This window comes from Bombus huntii, chromosome 10 (genome assembly GCF_024542735.1).
Source record: "Bombus huntii isolate Logan2020A chromosome 10, iyBomHunt1.1, whole genome shotgun sequence".
NCBI classification, from domain to species: domain Eukaryota; kingdom Metazoa; phylum Arthropoda; class Insecta; order Hymenoptera; family Apidae; genus Bombus; species Bombus huntii.
The window spans coordinates 12,606,364-12,627,479 of record NC_066247.1 but is presented as its reverse complement, the minus strand read 5'-3'; the positions used below and the strand labels follow the sequence as shown (position 1 = coordinate 12,627,479).

At 40.5% G+C, this 21,116-nt stretch overlaps 2 protein-coding genes and 1 long non-coding RNA gene across 3 annotated transcripts in view; 2 read left to right on the top strand and 1 right to left on the bottom strand.

Annotated features, from left to right (window-relative positions):
• Positions 1-21,116, top strand: part of LOC126870302 (uncharacterized) — a 122,530-nt gene that overhangs the window by 60,693 nt on the left and 40,721 nt on the right. The gene's annotated exons all lie outside the window — the stretch shown is intronic.
• LOC126870298 (chymotrypsin inhibitor-like) lies at positions 1,230-2,570 on the bottom strand. The gene is made up of 3 exons (XM_050627878.1): positions 2,405-2,570; positions 1,892-1,989; positions 1,230-1,515 (listed from the first exon to the last, which is right to left on the bottom strand). The coding sequence occupies exons 1-3, from the start codon at positions 2,451-2,453 to the stop codon at positions 1,435-1,437; spliced, it is 228 nt and encodes a 75-aa protein (XP_050483835.1). The 5' UTR covers positions 2,454-2,570; the 3' UTR covers positions 1,230-1,434.
• LOC126870296 (inducible metalloproteinase inhibitor protein-like) lies at positions 7,913-8,946 on the top strand. Its single transcript, XM_050627876.1, has 3 exons — positions 7,913-8,037; positions 8,262-8,374; positions 8,453-8,946. The coding sequence occupies exons 1-3, from the start codon at positions 7,986-7,988 to the stop codon at positions 8,585-8,587; spliced, it is 300 nt and encodes a 99-aa protein (XP_050483833.1). The 5' UTR covers positions 7,913-7,985; the 3' UTR covers positions 8,588-8,946.

Below are 21,116 nucleotides of genomic sequence, written 5' to 3'. Positions count from 1 at the left end.
CTGAGGTCAGTATTACATATATATACTTCTCTCGATCATGAAAATTATCTTGCCTCCGTTACTCTCCGTTTAATTGTAACGCGTTACTCGTTTATTCCCATCAGGAATGCGTTCGTGGCTGCCACTGTGTTAAAGGACATGTGAGAAACGCAGCTAAACGCTGTGTCCCAGTTAGCCAATGTAAAGGACAATAATTGGATTGGATGAATGGGTAGGCTATTCTTAGAAAATGGTAGTTTTTAAATGAAATAATAAAGTATCACAGATGTATGCATATATTCTTCTTTATTCATTTCCTCTTACATAATTATTATTATTATGTGTGATTTGTGGTATTAAAACTACTGTTCGAATGTAAACAACGAATGTCAATAGAAACTTGGCGAAATGACTCGTTATGAGACTATACTGATATTAGTATTAATAGTAGTGATAATAGTATCAACATAATAATACTAAGCATAGGACAAATTCACATTGTTGACCGAAAAAAGTTTTAACGATACAAATTCATCACCGTGTTTTTCACTGTATTCCCGCTCGTTTCAGTATCTAATAATCGCGTGCTTTTATGAATAATTAATTACCTTTTTTTGTAATCGATTCGACCATGAGTTTGAATAGTTTACAAAATCGTAGGCTGATGATAATTTTAAATAGGTCTATTAAATTTAAATAAGTGAAAGATTAGACCGATAAATACGTAACAAGCAAAGATAGCGGCCTTTAAAAGGACGAATTATCGAGCATAAAAGCAGACAATTACAATTATAATTGCAGTCAAACTATAATCGCAGGTTTCTTCGTTCAAACATGTCTCGTACCGCTGTTATTTTTCTCTTCGTCGTCGTTGCTTATCTTTATGGTAAGTACGTTTACTTTTTCTAGAATTTCGCTATCTTTAATACGGAGAATTATAGCGACGAGCGCATAAATAGAGAACCGAACTTTTTACTAAAAATTGAACTTAATTTAATTTGAAATTATTACTGGAAATAAAAATTTGAATGTATGCAAATTTAAAGCGATTCATTGTGTGACTCTATATGTGTGCTTATTTCCAAAAGATATTAACCTGTGTTTGTAACTTTAACCTTGCGTCACGAGTACTCACTTACACCTAACACGACATTGGTAACGACACTGAAATCTTAATTTCTTTTTTCTAAACGTTGAATTTGCTTACTGAGAACGATCGATGCAGTTTAAGTAGGTATTTAAGACACCAGTTTGATAGTATTGTTATAGTCTTTATTTAGGTAAACTTATGACTAATACTAATCCATGAACAGATAGTGTAATACATTTCCATTTTGAGTTTTCATTAAAAACTGGTAAAGTAAAAAAGAAAGAAAAGAAAAAAGTAGCAGCGAAGAGATTGCAAACGCCAGCGAGAAAGTGAAGAATGGGTTTCAAATAAGTTAAACGAAGAAGTTAACACCTTTCTGGAAGAACGCAAGTTCCTTCGCCATTTCTCAAGTATCCGTCCTTACATTGACAACCGATCTTACATTCCTAAAAAAATGAGAGAACAAAAATTAGTATACACGTCGAACAGAGAAAACCATAAAAATGAAAGCAAATAAATGTAACGTAATTAAATTTATATAAATACAAATGAAAACCACAAGCAAGAAACATGGTAAACATTGAGTTTTAGAACTCAACAATCAATTCTACCTTACAGAAACTTTATTGGCTTTGGAATTTATTAAGTATGTATTTTCGTAATCCTATTGAATATTCCAAGAATGATTCTCTACTCGTTTGTTTACAAAATTCCATAGATTTATTACTTGCTTTTAAGGAGCTTGCATTTATAAATCTAACGAATTAAGAAAAATCGATTCATCGTGTCCTTCTAACGTGCTCTTCACGTGTTAATACTAACCATGGTACAAATGGTGACACGTGGCTTGGCACAAGTGGGCTCGCACGATCCACAGGATTTAAACTCTTCATTCAGTCCACATTGCTGACCAAACGAAGCTGTAGCAATACGATATCACTGTATTATTTTTCGCTGTATCTCTAATCGATCTGCTAACGATTAGATTTTTATATAAATTCGTATTTTTATGAAAACAATTAAAAGAGTAAAATCTAAGCGGGCGCCTGTCAATGATTCAGCGCCTCACGCTTTTGTTAATGGTACAGTTGGTACAAGTAAAGCAAGTATGCTGTTACAGAAATAAATAATTGAGCGAAGAAGTGAACGGATTCGTATTGTGAATTAGCTATTCATACGTTTTGTGAATTGAAAATACAGAAATATGTGACTGTACCCGATGGAAGGCGAAACAAAAAGAGTTTTTCTTTACAGTTTGAATAGATTCTATGTTTTGTTTTTAATGACATAAAATTATATGAAATATCGCGTTAATCTTTAAGAGAAGTTACTTACTGGAGAAGATAGCCATAACGGCGAGGAAGACAAAGAGGATGCGAGACATTATCGATTCCTTTACGAGACAGCTTACAACTGACACTACTGACAAACTTATCGAAATACTTGGCTTTATATACTACTGTTACGAAACCTAGATACGGCTTCTCGTTTCTTTCATCTGATCATGTCGATGATCTTTGTTCATCCTCTCGCATCTCCGTTTCTCTTTACGTCATTTTCCTCTTCTTCGCCAACTAATACACCAGCAAAAATACTTCGTCCGCTCATTTGCTCCACGACGTTCGTAGATGACCCACAGATGCAGAGGCGTCGTCTTTTTGCGAACTACTTTAACAGTATCTCGATTCGATTTAACCTGATAAGTATTTATTTATTTATTTATTTTATTATCCGCGACCCAATGTTACGTAAAAATTATTGAAACGAGGACTGTCGCGACGGGTCAGATATTAAGCTCTTAACTAGTATTAAGTTACGCAACTATAAGAATAATTACCATCGTAATATTAACCGGATCCAATTACCAAGTATGCATTAGAACGAGGAAAATATCTCTAAGACGAAGTATACGTGTGGAAAATCTCCGATCCCGCTGCGTAAAATACCAAGTTTCGCGAAATACGATAACCGTAAACTGCACTAATCGCTCGTTTCCGGATGTTCATGCAAATTCGTATCTTTATATTTACAGTTGGTCACGAGAATATTCGGACACTAACATAAACTTTGACTTTATCAGGGTCACCCTTTTATTCAACAACGTGTTTTAAACAGTTTACTACGCAGTTTACGGTTGAAGATTATATTTGTTAACACTAGGTTTACGGGCGTTTCTTATGTACCTATCTCTACGAGGACTCGTCAAATTGAGGACTCGTCATTTTCTTTAAAAAGTCGATTTATTCAAATTAAGTCTGAATTGAATAATATTAGGCTTCACGTTTAAATAAATTATTAATAAGTAAAAAGTCTTTTTTTTTAATTATCACGGAAATGATAATAATATTAATGCTATAGGGTAATCATATTTATTGAGCACATTTTTTTACAAATATACTGAATTTTGTTTGTGCATTTTCCGCATACAATCTTTTTGCAATATATACAACAATTATTGCTTCTATTTTTTTTTTTTTTTTGCAGTAACTCACTTGGTAACTGTTTCGCATTTTTTGACAGTTGAAAGTGACAGAAATGAAGCGTCTGATCTTTGGCAAAATATGAACTCCTTTCCACGCGTTTATTTTGCAAAATCTGAAATATTGAGAAAAAACTTGAAGGGACCATCGAAAACTCCCTGCTTTCACACTATATTTGCGTGCCATCTGGTCAACGACGTCCACACCAAACTTTGTTTTATTATAAAAAGCAATGGTCTGGAACACCTTTATAATTGTCTTCTAATTGTATACCTGTATGTTTAGTGCTTAGAAGGAGGACTTTTACGTTAGGTTTACTTTTATACACAGCAAGCGTGCAGTTTTCTGATTTATATAAATTTGAGGAAAACAAAGTCATCTTGTTCTTTTTCCCTTGAGCATCGAGTTTCATCTTTCTCCATATAAGGGAAACCATTCAAAATATATTTTGTTTGCACGTCAACTGCAAACCAAAACTTAATGCCAAATTTATGAGGCTTATTCGACATATATTGCGTAAACCTGCATCGGGCTTTCGTTGGAAATAATTGTTCATCTATCGAGATATTTTCATATGGCTGGTAACAAGCCTGGCTATTACTTATAAATCTGTTCCATATTTCGGATATCAGCGCAAATTTATCTGTTTGTAATCTTTCGGAGGCTTTCGACGATCTCGCTTCATATGCGCCCCGGGCATATAGAATTCCTAGAAAACTACGTAACTCAGCAACTGTGATTATCCGTCTTTTTTCAAAACTCGATGCGCCTCGATTTCAGTGCAATCTTTTATGTGTTCCATTATGTGTCTGTCAATTATCAATTCGAAAGCACTGGTTACACAACCCAATATAGTATTTCTTTTAGCATAGTCAGTAGGTCCTGTAATATCCTTGAATATCATACGAACGGGCGTCCTACCCCTAGATCCATCTGCTTTCAGTTTTATCCACTGTATCCCGTAAATTACAATTTTAATTTTATCCATTACATTTTGGGATGTGCTTGGAATGCTCGTCCTTTTATCCGCGGAGTCAGAACTAGAAAAAATACGCATCCTTTTCTTGTTACGACACACATTCAAGAAGTTTTCCTCTTCACTGTTCGAAGATTCTTCTGTCTTTCCACTTTCAGTGTATTCAGAACTTTTATTGTCAGCTTCGTTTTGGCCTAATTCATATTGATCTTCTTCGGCGGTATCCTCAGAACAATCTTCATTGATGTTGACAATTTTATTCAATATCTTATTATATCTTCTGGATTTACTCATAATTGCTAAAAAAAGGGGGATTGGTCAAAGAAAGAAAATACTATGCCCAAATTCAATTATCCTATTGTAAATACATACAATAAGCGGAGACAATAATGGGAAATGTCTACAATAACTGAAACTTTTGCACACTGTCTTTGGAAAACGATTTGTTTATGAAATCAGCTAGCCCGTCAATTTGATTTCATAGAGGTAGGTATACTACGTACAGATTTCAAAAATTAGAAAGCCTAGGAAAAAATAATTGTGAGTATAAATTCTTTAGATGAAATGATTAATTTACGATGCGAAATGGTTAAAATTGATGCTATGGTTTTTGAGATATTTCATTTCGAAGTTTGAAATTGACGGATCCCGTACAGCTAGTGTTAATAATCGATCGCGTACTTTATTTCTCTGTTAGACGAATCTATCAGTCTCCTTTAGTGTTTACTATTGTTTTATAGTGATTCTATTGTCTAATTCATTGCATACGGATGGTCATACTTGTGTAAAAAGCTGACAGTTTGTTTTAGGCCAAAAGTTTTTTACTTTCTGACATCTATATACTATGGTTCAATACATGGGAAAACATTTTTGTTAATTTTCCTGTATTTATTTCAAATTATAACTGCCAATTATAATGAATTTACTTTAACTTTATGGCCGTATATTATCTGCCATATAAAATCGGAAAGTTAAATAAATACGCACAAAAGAGGAGCTATCGGAAAAGCTGCTAGGACAAACGTTTTCTTTCGCGTAATCTCGATCTCGATGGGAATCGCTGCGTCGACTCGACGATTGTTGCCGTATCGATCCGTCAATCGCGAGGTATTGCGAGAACTCTGCAATTAGCGACGATTCGAACGGGTGAAAAGGGTCGAGCTTCGTTCGATTCGACTGGCAAATTTTAGAGTCGCGAGTTCACTTTGTCAAGCGCAGCGATCAATCCAGCCGAGCTTCTCCTATCGACGTTTGCTTTTACCTTAAATGCCATTACGTTGTCGGCCGAGACAACGAGCCAGGAATTCGAAGTTTCCTCTCTGTCGCGCTCGAGGGTCGAGTTCCTCTTTTCCCGCGTTTTATTCAGCGAAACCCAGCGCTTACAATCGAATATCCGACAGTCAAAATGCTATTTATTATTGAGCACTCAGCACCGACTTTCTCCATTTCGCTTCCTTTCTACGCTCACCCCTCCTGTCCAATAATTCGTTTCTCTAGAATCGAACTCCCTTTTATGAAATTTATTACCTCGTTTCTTTCTATTTCTTACCGATAATTCCTTTCTTTTTTTTTTTCGTATTTCATTCAGCAAGAAAGCGATGGTACACCAAATGTACGTATTAATCGCAGTTCCTTGCAACGTTTAACTTTAATCGCTCGAAGAGAACCATCGATAAACCCTGCCATTTTTCGATATCGATCCGTTCCATGTACTTAGCGTTTTCATTGGACGCTTCCAAGCTGAAAGAAAGTCTGGTTTCTCGTCAGCAAGGACCAGTAGTCACTGACAGCGGAAAACTTGATTGAAATTGCTCGAGTTACCCTCCTCGGCTAGTGTTTCCCCTCTTCCTTGCACGCCGACCTCCCTTCGTTCTTTACTCCACTTCGCACCCCTCTGTAATGTCACGTCACAGGAGGCAGGCATAGTTCCTTTGTACCAAATCAAGGGCCACCATTTTGCCCCCCATGAAACGCCCGCTCTGACACACTGACCTGGTATTTACGCGTCCAATCAGCGTCTCTCTGCTTTCAACAATACTAAACGTTTTCTATTCATTCAAACAAGTTTTTCTAAACAACTTCATACGCGAGGCGTTTCTATTCCCACTGGATAGATCAACATCTGCAACATATACATGTACACGATTTTCGCTGAGAAAATAGCCTTGGCAGAGATGATCTCTGAACTTAATGCGATAACGTTAGAAAAATTTTAATGACTCGCTCAGATTGAATTTATACGCATAATATATGAATTTTCTACGTCATCTCGGTTTTTTTTTTTTTTTTTTTTATTAAATTCTCCGTTTCATTGTTCTTGGTTCCTCTGCACGACAATTTACCGGTTACATTTTATAAATATGATAATAACAAATTTCAAAGTAAATATTAAAACATAATCGGTACGCTCATAGGTGCATGCGAATTGCTGTTTATCTGCAAACTTGCATGTTGGATCTACCGTGATTGCTCATAATCATTTAACAAGATTCCCATTTTTTACGGCTTGAACTGTCATTGAGTCGTGATGTCCTCCATGATATGACGCGTAAATCCTGATAATTTATATATAATATAATAGATATTTATACGTAAAATAGAGATTGTTCTGGTAGTGGTATTATTATGTCGTAACATTAGCGATTCTTTACAAATATAAATCATCAACTTTAACGCGTTTACATCTACAGAAAGCCGTATCATAGAGGACATCGCGATTCAAGCCACGAAAAAGCGAGTCTCCCTAAATAGTCATGCACGATAAATATGACAGGGAATTTTTTAGATAAAGAATAATTCGCGTGCATGCACGAACGTAGGAATACCCGACGTTGAGTTAAGCGGAACAATATTCGTGAAAACGGTAAACAAAATTCTCTGGTATTTTTACATCCTTACGTCTTCGCACAGTGGAAGGTAATGCCATTTTCATGACCACTTTGGACGTGTTATCTCGTTCATTTGGAACAGAAAATGAGTCACTTTTAATTCTTAAAACACGACGGATTGCGAATAGACAGCAACGTAAAATACCACTTCAAAATACCAAAAAAGGAAAGAGTTACGATAGTAGAAAGATAGAAGCGACGAAATGATAACAGGAAAGGAATCTCAACAATAAAAAGAAACGCGAGGTTTCGTAATATATTTAGGGGATTTAAGGGAAATTTATTCGCGCAGTCAATTCGATGATTAATTGATTATCGCCTACTTATCTGTGTACGTGCATCAACTATTGCGACTGTATTTAATAGGAGGAAAGAGGAAAATCACGCACACAAAAACGTGAAGTCTTACTATATTGCCGTAGCTATTTTCTGTTTATATAGATTGAATACAATATGTGGGGAAAAACATATATGCAACGTGTATTATATTACGTATATAAGCTGCCATTGTCGCCTGTATTCGCCAGTTCTGACAAGACCACTAACAAACTAACGGTACATATTTCGCTAACATGTTTCGATTCGTTTGTGTATTGTTCATCGCTTTGATGGTGCTTTGTACCGGTAAGTCTTGCGATGTCTATTTATTTGCTCAGGTGTAGCTGTATTTAGTATTTTAAATTTTCAATCTACAGTGCTTGCAATAAAAAATAAACGAACGAATCTATCAGCTGAGAATTTTAAGAATTATTTTTAAGAATTTTATTTTAAGAATAATATTAGATCGTTAAATAGTTGATATTTAATAACGATAATTAATTTAATAATTAATAAATAAATTTTGTTAGCTACATCGGCTGCAAGACTAGTCTGTAACAGGCCAAACGAGGAATATCGTTGTGGATCGGCCTGTCAAACAACTTGCGCTACTTTAGGTCAACGTTGTCGTATTATCAATATCGTGAGTTGAAATTAATCGAGAAATCAGTTTTGTTCAATGAGTTTAGAAAAATGGACGTCATTGATGTTATGTTTCTAGAGATGTAACGATGCCTGTTATTGCAAAGAAGGATACGCCAGATATGGCGGTGATAGTGGCATGTGTGTTCCCATAAGCCAGTGTAATAGCAAACGTTCGACGATCGCTCAGATTTTACGATCGAGACAACTCTAAAAATCCTGGCTTTTAATAGTGGCACTTACAGGGACACATACAGGAACCATCATCGTTGATTTTCTATCTAGTAAAAATGTAGATAACACGATGCTGAACTTTCCTCTACATATTTTCTTGTTGCTCGAGTGTGAAGTTCGATTTGTTATAAAAATGAGAAAACGTCATCGTGCGATAGACGTAAAGTATTGAATAAGAGTACAAATGTTGCCTCCTTTCGCGAAACTCTTTTCGTCACGAAAAATTCTTAATTTCTTGCTTACATATATTATTTTAATAGTTCTATCTTCCAATTAACGGATATTCGAATTATTGTCATTTTATTTGTATTAAAATAAAAAATGGATTGAAAAATCAAACGCTAGAAATTTCATTTCAAACGATTCAGCTTTTGTGAAAACAATGTTGCGTTGCAGAAACCCTAATCAGGAGCGTAGGTACCGAAAACGATACAAATTATCGTGCATTATTGCCTGCCGTGGAACTCTCAACTTCCTCTAAAGATTGTAAAACGTCGCAACTCGTTCCATCGTCCGGAACCTGACAAAAACATTTGCTTTGAGCCGTTTTCGGGATTAGCGGGAGCAGCCATTGTCCGACTGCTGACAAGCCAGACGTTACGGTACGAAAGCGAGTTCCGTGCGCAAGAACAAGTTGCAAAGTCAAACAGTTTGACCCGTCTCGAGAAGCGAAGAGACGCTCCAATATTTGGACGCGTAATGTAATTTACGCACAAGTTGAAAACGCTCGGGCCTTGCAACATTTCCCTCCGCTGTCTCCCACTCTTTCCTTCCTTTTCCTCGTTCCGTGTCCAATAAAACGAGACGCGAGATCGCGATAAACTAAGAAAGGTCCACCGATAATGTCAATTGAAATAAAAGTTTATCGCATCGTAGCGTTCGAGCCTCTGTCGTCTTCGAATGCTTCTAATTACAAGTAGAAGGGTTATCTGCGTCAGAGACCGCTGTTTGCGTTTCGCTTTCTCGAACTCGACGAGAGATCTATTTACCATACCGCCATGGCGTTTTGTTTGCGGAGAAATCTTCGTTTAGGAGCGTCTGCCATTAACCATCTTTGTTCTATGAGCAGGTATCACGCGACTTACACACGATGAGATAGATGAAATACGTTACGATATGTGAATCGAATCCTACGTTTTACACAAAAACATATATTTTAAAATGTCCGATTATCTCGTAACGTTAGTGTCGTTATCGATATTGAGTTCAGAGCTTCACATTTTCTTATACGAAGCACGTACCAAAAAAAGCTAGAGGGAATACCTCCTACCAAGCTTCTGTTATCGGAACTGCTTGGCTATCGGAACTAATTTGACCCTTGTTCTCTTCTGATAATAAACCAAGTTCTACTTGCTGCATTCGATTCTTTCGAAATATTTGGAAAATGCATTTGCCGTAGCTGTATCCAAACGATTACAACGACATCGATAAACGAAACGATATCGTATCAATAGCGAGCTTCTTTCCAATAAGACGGCAGTCTGTAAACGATGGCTAATTAGAAATTCCATGCACGTGCAGGCGATTGCACGCGTGTGGCAACACTCGCGAGGGACCCGCAGCGATTCGCGCGCGTGTAACGCACTCGAGAGATGAAAGGTAGAGCGTATGTAAACGCATACACCGGCGAGCAACCAACCTCGATTCGAATTTCGCATGCTGCTCGACACGTGCGCTCCGCCGATTCCCCTTCTGCGGTTGAACGAAGAACGACAGACCGTCTGCCAGAGAGACAGACAGAGAGAGAGAGAGAGAGAGAGAGAGAGAGACGAAGTAAGCCTGGCTCGAGGGGTTGCTCGAGTTTCCAGCGGGCATTTGTTTAATTGGGAACCGACATGGCCGCTGGAGCTCACCCCTACGTTCGACCGCCCCATCTGTACGATCACATCGTTGTGAAAATGCGTCGCGTGCCACGTGCGCTCCGTTTTTCGCCCTGTGACCTTGATTCCCTCGTTGCATACCCAACGACGACGCGTTGCACCGCATTCCGTCGATTACGTACGTGTTTGCGTAAGATTGATGCGATCTACGAGGCTTGGTAAACGAGCGAGGGGAGTTTTGCGATTTTACAAATTTCATGCGTCGTACGTAGATTTTTCTGGAGAAATTATTAATAATTATTAAGGAAATTTAGAGATGCAAAAGTACAAAGGATGCATGAATAAAATTTCGCTAACGATCACGCTGAGAGAATTTGTGCGATTTCATGTTTTTGCGAAGATCTGTCGGTTCTTCGGCGAAAGAACTGTATAGCGGTTTAGCACCGCTCTTGTCCCACAAAGCTGCAAAAAAGTTTCAACAGAGAGCTTACGTAGATTCCCGAAAGACCGTGGGCAGAAATTCCGCAGGCGAATTTCCAGGACGCAGATTACTCCCCTTTGTTAGTTCACTTGTCGTGCAAGCTGTTATCGGGAGAGGACCGACAAGGGGGTGACTGCGAAATTTCCGCAGCGAGCAACATGGCCGCAGCCGGATCAAGTACGCCGTGCCAAGTTTCTCGTATCTTTGTTAGGGAGACGAAACAGAAAGAGGACGAGATATAGAGTCATATTCCGGTCGCGTTTTACGCACTGCGTATATTATTATCGCGGGCTTATTCCTGCCTCTTAGCCAACGCACCATTTGCTCGAACGAACACTGGATCAAAGCGACATTCCGCTATGAAATTCCACCACCTATAATTCGGTCTTTGCGGGATTTCCTACCAGATCTACAAGGGGAACTGTCTCTTTGTTCCTTCTATTGTAAAGTATATACGGTTTTTGGGTGCGACATGCGTACAATTACGAACCTATGATTTGAAACACGGACTTTTCGTTCGAGGCTACTATTTCGTTACGCGTAGATTGACGGTTCAAATAACAGACAGCAGGTAACGGGGGAACTTGCAGCTGGACCGCGGATATTCGGCAAATTCATAATTTTATAAGCACGAGTAAAGAAACGTAATCTAATTCGATTCATCCGCTGAAAGTTGTACTCGCCTGTTTTTTTTTTTTTTTAGAAAACGTTGGTATTTTTACCGGTGGAAATGCGGAAATTAAAGACGTTAGTTAAAATATTCTTTGCCGAGAGAAGACAAACATAGACAAGGACCGTTTTTGTCGCGAGCCCTTCAATTGGAACGCGATTTTTTATCGAACTGTAAAGAAATCCGAAGCGTGTGTTTTACGTGCTTAACACGGAACACGAGGGGATGTAGTTGGAATATAGTAGAGCCGGCCTAAAAAAGCTTCACCCCTAATGTTAGGGGTATTATGAAGCGTACGAGGATACTTTCTAGGCAAATGCTTGACGGTGGTTCCGGTGGATTAGGAAATACTGCCTGAAGGGCTTTGCCGTGGCTTCTTGGCTGAACGAGAAGGGGCTAGCGCGTGTAGAAAGAAGCAGGCTGTTCAATCGGCTCGTATTTATCCTGGGCTAATTAATGAAAAGGAGGGTAGATGGGAAAAAAGCCGGGTAAACAGAGGTAAGCAAACTCTCGCGAGGCCATTCGATCCAATACCATTTTGACCCGTGAAAACCAAGACTCTTCCTCTCCTTTCGATCTTACTTTCGCGTGTTCGCGCAGGGTAATACTTACGAATTTCCTCGAACGACCTGAGTTAGAATTTCGTGATGGAATTCGGAATAACACGCGTGTTTTAGGAAAATCCGCCGAAACGATAATCCTGAAAAAAACTTTTTTCAAACGGCGGACTTTGTACGAATATTCGATGCGAGTGAAACGAGTATGCTTGTTTATTCGCGTTAACCGACCGTGTTAAATTATATAAAAATGTAATTATAGAACCTCTAAAAAGGTAAATTTATGGTTACATGGCGCGTTAAATATATTTGTATTCCAATTCGTGTAACTTTCAGTACACACGTGTTAATGAATATACTTCATATTCGCAAAAACGCGTTAACGAATATGTTTCGTATGTGTAGCACGTATTTTCAAGAAATATATTAAAATATATTAAAAATTCCCGTCTATCTCCAAATGTAGATTTTTCCAACACGCGTGTCCATTACGAGACTTTTCACTCGCTCTGCATGCTGCAGTAGATACAATGACACGATTATTCACGCGGAAGGATCAGCAGTGGCTGCGTTTACAGGTAACCAACACAGGATCAGCGAGGATATATTCCGCTGGATGTCCATCATCGTTCGTGACTCGATCGTGGCGAATACGCGAAAGTACCAGCGGAATCGATCGTTGCCCGATTTCTTAGCTGGCCTGTTACGCTGATCGAAGAATGAAAACCGAGAAGTTTGTCGAGCATAGAGATCCTTGTCGAGGCTAATAGAAATCTCTGTCGTTTCTTTATCATTCCCCCTCTGCCGAGGAACGTATTTATCTTGCTCACGGCCGTTATTTCGTTCGTCCCGCTCGACGGATCCGACGATTCTGTCCGACATGCCACCCAATCATTTTTCCAATCGATTTCCCGATCATTCGTACGAACGAACGCCCATTTCGGGAAATAGTCGATGGGGGTTCGTTCGGAGGAAAAAAGGGGAGGAAAAAAGAAGGCCCGAGTAACGAGCCACTTGTGGGCTCAATGAAAATTTCTGTCCCAACTCGAGGAACTCGACGAACGATCTTTCCTCGTGTTCTCCACCATCTCTCGAATTCTAAGGACACACTGGAAATTCTAGGAATAGAGTCGAAAGTAAGTTTGTTCCATGGATTCGCACGTATGCAAATTTTAGGCGTAAAAAAGATGAACGCTTCTGTCCAGCAAGTTTGATAACTTTAGCGATCGTTCGAAGGGTTAACTTTAGAACACGTACGTATATGGTTTTATTTTATACGCTCTTTTATACGCTCGACAGCAAAGATTATTATCGAAAATTTCTATCTCATAAAATTAAATTATCAACACCGCGTTTGTTTGTAATCTTCTATAACTGTGGGATCGATCGCAAATAAACTTCGTATACGTACAAAGAATAAAAAGTAAGATTAGATATCTCAAAATTAAATTTCTTAACCCAGCGATATCGGTCGAAGGTTACACTTGACCTAAATCCTCTTCTAACCTGAATCGAAAGCCGTCAAAGAGAACTCGGTTAAGAAGAACGATTCCTTGGACGTGAGCGAGAAGAAACGGATTCCGTTTCGATGGAAATCGATCGACTGGAAAGTACTTTTGCTCGACCCCGAAGCGCTAAGAGGATTCAAAGGGGATGGAAGCAGAGAACGTTAAGAGAATTCACCCTCTGTAAAGTGGACCTCGTCCGCGAGGATCGGCTGACGCGGGCGTTTGTTTGCGCTGGTATAGCGGAAGTCTGCGAATGATATCGATAGCTCGGGGCATCGACTAACCCGTGAGAAAAATGACATTCGCCGTGTCGGTCAAAGAAACCATCTCCGCTGGCGGAGATTTAACGGGTTCACGGCCCCTTTCGCCATCGAGATTCAACGCTGAAGAATTCCGGAAACAGCGCTAGCACCGAAAGAGCCTGTGAGTGGATATATATCACGGATGCTAACAAATTCGAACGAAAAGGAAGCGCGTGAAATAACTTCGTGTTTCTCATGGATATTTGCCGTGAAAAAATACGCCGCGATATTTTACGACAGGTACTTTCCGCGATTTATCGCCACTGTTTGCGCTTTGTTTAATGGCCGCACTTGCGTAAATTATTACCGCGCGTGTACGTAACTTATTATCGTTCGATTTTCCCGCTTCGTTTTTTATGCAATCTTCCCTTCTATTTGTTTTTCCGATATAACGCAGCTTGGTAAATCGTAATCCTAGAATCGATGAGTCTGCCGTTTCGAATCGCCGATTCCCCTACAGTATTCGAACTTTTACTCGATATCGAACTTTCAACGATTTGACAACGACTTTAGTGTATTTTTTATCTTTATTTGGCCGATCGTTAAAACTGAAAATATCAATTGTACAAATAACAAAATCGAAACACTTGGCCGTAAATGACAATTTCTGGCTTTCCATTGTCTCTATACTTTACCAGTTACGAGGCAGATTTGTTTTTCATTAACATCGTATCGAGTCTCGAGCGATGTATCCTATGTTCAAGCGTCGAGATCCTGTTGGCCCTTCCTTATCCATCAATTTCAGGAAAATCCGTAGAATCGATCGGCCTTGGACCTTTGCCCGTCCTCCATAGAGGATTGTTCGCTCGTGCACGCTCGAAATCCCCGCGAGATCCATTCGCGGAGTCACGCATGCCGCTAACTACGAAGGGAGTCGGGATCGAGAGGAACAGAGGCGCATCGAGCGGGCCGAAAATCCCGGCATTGTCTCGACACCGCGTGCTTCGCTCCCCAATACGGATAATCTCGGGAGGCCGGTCGCGTTCCCTGCGGGAGACGCGATAACGTCCTGAAACAGAGAGAATGGCCTGCCGAAGGGTTGCCACCGCTTTTCGCCGCTCCATCCATGGAATTTACAGTCCTCCATCCTCTCGTTTGGTATTAAACACTGGCTATAAATCGACGAATTTCGGGTCGCGTCGCGTGCACAGGTATATTCATGATCGATCATCGCTACGCTCTTCATTTCCATACATAGACCATAGTATGGTATATTTATCGTAGAAACATTGCTGTATACTTGTACGAACTATCGACGACTCGTACCAAAGACGTTTTATGTTATTTCATATACGTATAATGTGATACATGAATTTTAATATCAGCAGGTAGGGGAAATGTACGTTCTTGTTGTTGTCAAAAAGTCAAGGAGCGAGAAACACTTTCGACGCTGCTAGGAATCCCAAGTGCACCTTACGGATGCGCTACACCGATCGGAAGATGACCATCTTTTTCAAAAATTATTTCCGCTATTTACAGCAATAGCGTTAAATAAAATAAAAGCAGCGTCGAAGAATAAAAATTAACACGTGAGAATCTTTATTATATTTCCGTTCGGTGGAATGTTATTCTTGCAAATATTTAAAAAACGATAATTCCCGAGTTATCTCAAGATCAAGAACAGAGGGTAAAGAAGACGAACGATTTGCCTGTGTATTTCGAAAATTCGATAATTCTCGGCTCACGTTCGCCAACGTTATTGTCAACGTTATTAACGTCTACTTTGAAGTGAATCACGCGTCTGCTTAATCGCATTAACGATAAACGATTCGCGGTAAGAATGCTCCTTCGCAATCGTAGTGCTGTCGGTGGGTAAATATTAGCCAACGATATTTTTCCTTCGTACGTTAGACTCGGCTGAGCAAGAACTCGCGTTTACGCCGGTATTCCCAGCTTCTCTGCGAACGATCCTCGAGGAACAGGCCTTTGTCTCTTTCCTCGAGCGACGACAAGAGAGAAAGAGACAGAGGTATGTAGCACATTAGCGAACGATTTGCCTGGCGAAAGTTGCGTCACCGGCTATTTCCAAGCCACTCCGAAATCAGCGAATTTTACGATCAAACAGTACGTTGTTTTTCAAGGAAAATCGTCATCTTATTTTACGATGTTTGACTTAGGTTTCGGTGTAAATAATTTCCAAGGAGACGCTGACATTAAATCTTCTGTTGAATTATTATTATCATAGAAGTATTGGGTTATAGGAAAGTTCCACGTAGAGTACACAAAAAGTAGACAAACTTCTAGCGAAGCTACATTGACCGCTAGAATAGACTCGGGGGGAGCAGCGGACGAATTTTTAAATATTTACAAATTACATCTTTTTACTCGTACGGTTTGTCTCACCAACGTACTTTTTCAGTTTCACAAAATTCATCCGACAAAATAAGAAATAATTACGCGTGGTCAAAGCATCGTTTTCCTTGTCGTTACGGTTGGTTGGAAACCGATAGTATTTCGATGGCAATTCGAACGATAACGCGACCTGGCCGCGACAGATCGGACAACGCCGTGTCGATAATCGCAACGAACCATCTAATTGCGACAATAGATAGGCCTTGGAAACCCCGCAATCCTCTGGCTTAGAGAGAACAGGGAAAACGCAGAATCGGAGATGTTTGGTCACGCTCGAACCTATCGAATAACTCGAACTCCATCCCGAGATTATTTCCGTGGTAGAAGAGAGCAACGCGTGTGGATTATCGTAGCAAAAATTTAGTCGCCGTTCTTACGTATAATGTCTTCACCGTGTTCCCCTTCCAATCTCCCGAGGACCACACCGATCCACGTGTACGCGCTTTATTTCTAACCTAACGCGAACGACTCCTACGGTGACTATATTACGTGCGTTGTTTTTCTTAAAAAATCGAAATTTAAGCAGTCAAAGTGGTAAAAAAAAAATCCTCCTGAAAAGGAAAGTAAATAAAGAACAACGTTTAGGGGAGGTTGGAACGAGAAAAATCAATGTCGAAGAAACGTGTCCTAAATGTCAGCGCCGAATCCATCGTCAATGGACCGATCTACGTGATCGGAATGTAGGGGTTGGTACCACCTTGACACAGACGAGCGGCCACGGGGCGCTAACTAACGCCATAATCAAGTAAGCAGTTTAGTCGAGCGATCCGGTTACGCCGACTTAGCCTTACGTATCGACGAGGCGTCACTGATTGGTTTACAGATCTGCTGAGCCGAACTCAGACGCTCAAAGGCCTCTCTAGTTAGCCAGAGACTCCCAGAACGAACCACCTTTACCCCATCCCTTTTATTCTCTTTCTCTCTCTCTCTCTCTCTCCCTCTCTCTCTTACGCTCTCTGTCGCGCGCGCGCGACCCTTTCCTCGATGTTTCATTAATTTTCCTCCGATTCCGCTTCGTCTGCGAAGGCTTTGCACCTTTGATTTCGCAAAGCGGACCTCGACAGCTTGGTCTATAAATAAGTTACGCTTAATTGCAAAGATTCTCCCCCTATCTTTTTCAATTTTTCTCCCTCTTGTAACTCGATTCCCATGGAGAATCGGAAGGGAAGTGGCTCGCTCGATGAATCGCGGCCTGCAATGCGGCAAATTCGAGACAAAAAGCTATCGCGTGGAACCGTTGCATCCGCGACGATTAATATGCGCCACCGGAGAGGGTGGCGCTCGAAAACGTAGGATAGGCGGTGACGAAGGGCGACGAATTTATCGGTGGCGGGTGCTCGCGACGAAAGAGAGAGAGGAAAAAAATTCTCGCTGTTGGCACAACATTAGCGAGGAAATTCACGGGGGTAAGGGTAAGAGTTATGGCGGACATGCCTGGATACCTGACTATTATTCTTCAGGTATCCACCGGCGTTTAGACATCAGGCAGAATGTAACGCATATAAAGAGAATTAACGATCGTCGTCCATGTAATAACGAGGCTAGATACGTACTGGTATCTTTTTACATATTTTAGTTTGCAACGTTAACCTACGTAATTTCACGAAAGTATTTGGACGCTTAGTGTAGGACTGTCCACATTGTATGCGTTGTATAACAAATTTTGGAATTTCACTGGCGCTTTAGCGAGACATTGCTGTTGCGCTTCAACGAAGAATAAAATGTTTATCGAACGTACGATGGGTCGAAGTCGAGTCAAGAAACCTACCGTACTTTTATGTTTTTCACGTGGAAGGGAAAGGTAAGAGAGATTTTTAACGAAAGGTACCGAGTTATTAGTCTCGCGATTTACGTATACCTTTGCGCTTGCGCGTAAGTGTCGAACTTTCTGAACCTCGAGAAGCGTAACCAGAACACCGGGAAGATTTCGTTGATTTGTCAAGTGGAGCCTAACCCCCGATATCTTCCTCCCTTGAATAAAGTAAAGGAAAAAATGCAGGAGCGCGTACTGTTGACGTTTTTCACAGTGGAAGCGGGTTTGGAGGGCGGTAATCGGTGGCATGGATCGCGAGAGACGCTTCTCTAATTTCGGATAGGGGAGCACCGGGTCGCGTCAGATTCTTGACAGACGTGAAAAATGTCACTCGTATGCAAAGCAAGTTGTGCCAGCCCGTTCGTTTCATTATTTCGCTGCTGCTTGTCTCTACGCAGGGGATTTCCCTCTCTCGCGGAAAATTTAATTCTCAGTCGGAAACCACCTCGCTCGTATGCCTACGAAATTCGAACCCTTCGTCGTTCCTTTCTTTTCTTTTCTCCGTCCCTCTCTTTGTTTAATATAAGATCACGAGAAGGGACACCTGCGGTCGGCTCTTTAAAAATGATTAACCTGACTGAAGAAACGAGTCGCAGGCCCATAGTGACGTCCTCGATGAAAAATGAACGTAGCTCGGCTTTTACGATGGCTAAAGGCGTCGTTAACTCTTCCTAACCGCTCATTTTTAATGATTTCAACCGTGGCTAGAATTACCCTTCTTAGACAGGCTGCTGGGGTACATACGTAAGCAGCGTCGTTGCGCTCTAAATATGGTAAATTAGGATTTCTGTGCCACAGCAAGATGGTTTTATTACGATCTACATTTTCCGCTATTTAAGCCTATGACTCCTGCGTTTAAAATGTACTTTCCACATAAATTATAGTCACTGAGAAGTCCCTTAATGTATTTTACTTTTAATTTATTCAGAGGCACATCATTACAGTAGTTTAGAAAGGATGAAATCTTTCTTTAATTTTCATGAAGCACTAGGCGCGAGAAACGTTATGGTTTATCCTCGTTTTCTAACATACTTTGAAATATCTTCAAATACGTTGAAGGTTCCACGTGTTTCCTATCTTTCGAGTAAAGTCACATTATACGCGAAATAGTATTTTTCGGAACGATAGATAGAGGACGTGTTCGCCAAGAACGACGGCGTATCCCGTAATCTTTTGGAGGCTGATGTTCTATTTATTAAACTCATCAATACGTGTCAACATATCAAATTGTGATTTCACTTGGGTGTAGTAAAATGTATGTATCTAAAACCCGATCGTCGAAGGTCGATCAATAGAATCACGGAGACGAGGACAAAGGTTAATCCAAAGCATAGGAGGCAGAGAGGCGCGACACGTCGTCTTGACAAGCGATTTGTCACGTTAACGAGCAACCACCGTTAACGATCGCGTTCTAAGCGGATGCGAAATACACGAAACAGCCACGTGCGTGTACACTACGAAATCCGTTCGAAGGCAGGAATTTCCTGCGAATTAAATTCGAAAGTCGCGAGGGCGAGAGCCTCGACGATCCAACCACGCCAGCCAAATTAGCATTCCGAGGGGAAGATTACCGGTTGGCAAGAATTCTTTGACAAAGAGGAACTCCCGGTTCTTGCAGGCTTCTCGACTTCTGCGTCCTTATTATATTCTCCGAATATCGATCGCTCATTATACGCGAGATACCCTCCGAAATGCGTTCCGATGCTCGTGTGTAGCGTAATCGTTCGACTCGATGTTAAATTGCCTCGTTAAGCTGTCGTCGGGATACGTTTTAGCCGGAAATTAATCGCGGTTTTACGGCCAGACCGATATCCCACGCCTAATCAATTTCCCAACGATATTCCGTTTTAAAATCCAGCAGCAACAATCGGTGAAAATTTTCCTCTCGTTCCTCGAAAATTGTCGACTTCGTTTTATTCCTCCGTTTCTTTATTACACGCGGAAATTAACCGAAGAATTAACTCGAAAAAAGATCGCGTACGCGTATCTTCGCCTTCCTTCGAGAATTTCTACAACATTCTCCGAAATGTATACGTTAATGAAAAACGAATGAACTCATCGTTCGACTCGATATGCGGAAGTTAATTGAGCGCTGTTCCCTCCTCCTTCTCCTTCTCGCCATTTTAAGATTTTAAAAGTGCTTATCTTTGAACGAGGAAATTGTACAGATGATAGGACGAATGCTAGATAGGAGAAGATCGATCGCAACGAGTGGTTGATCTTTAATCGGTCGAAGTTTCTCCCGTGATCGATGTCGAAAGTGGAAACGCCACGAAAGCAGCTTCCTCCGGTTGACGCACGGAACGCCGGACATTCGATCTCGGTTTCTTTCTTTCTCTTTTAGCCGCCGTTGTCCGGCGAGGCTTAATGAAAAGCGTGATTGAAGCCGATGCAGTGGGGCCAATCGATCGACAGGAATCACGAAGAGGGTGTTTGGCAGCCAATCACCGACCTCTCTGCAAGGGACCGACACTTTTTTCCTCTCTCCCTTTGGTTCGATGGGATTCGTGAGTTGACTCTGCGCGGGACACGCACCATCGGACTTCAACTTTACTTTTGTATCGGGTTAAACAAACGTTTATAACGTTGATACGTCCTACAAGTAGAATTTATTCTCGGTGCACTCGTATAAAATTTATTATAGCATAGATCGAAACACGAGTACAACTACTTGAATTTATATCTTTCGAGAAATAGTACGACGTATATCGTGCAACCGGTGTAAACTAATTTTGCTTTTCTTAATTAGAGCGTACTGTCTCTTATTTCGAAAGAATTTCCTGTTCGAAGAAACTACGTATTCCTCTTCATTCGATCAAAGATATTCAACCGTTTCTTAAGAACCTATATACGGGACCGTGTCTCAAGCTACGTCGTCGTTAGAAAGTACTGGAAATAAATAATCGACGATTCGAGTTGTACTCGTTAAACGCTTTGAGACACAAATAATTTCTACGAACAAGAAAGCTAAATTAACATACGAGGGACTATTACCGAGGGAACCTT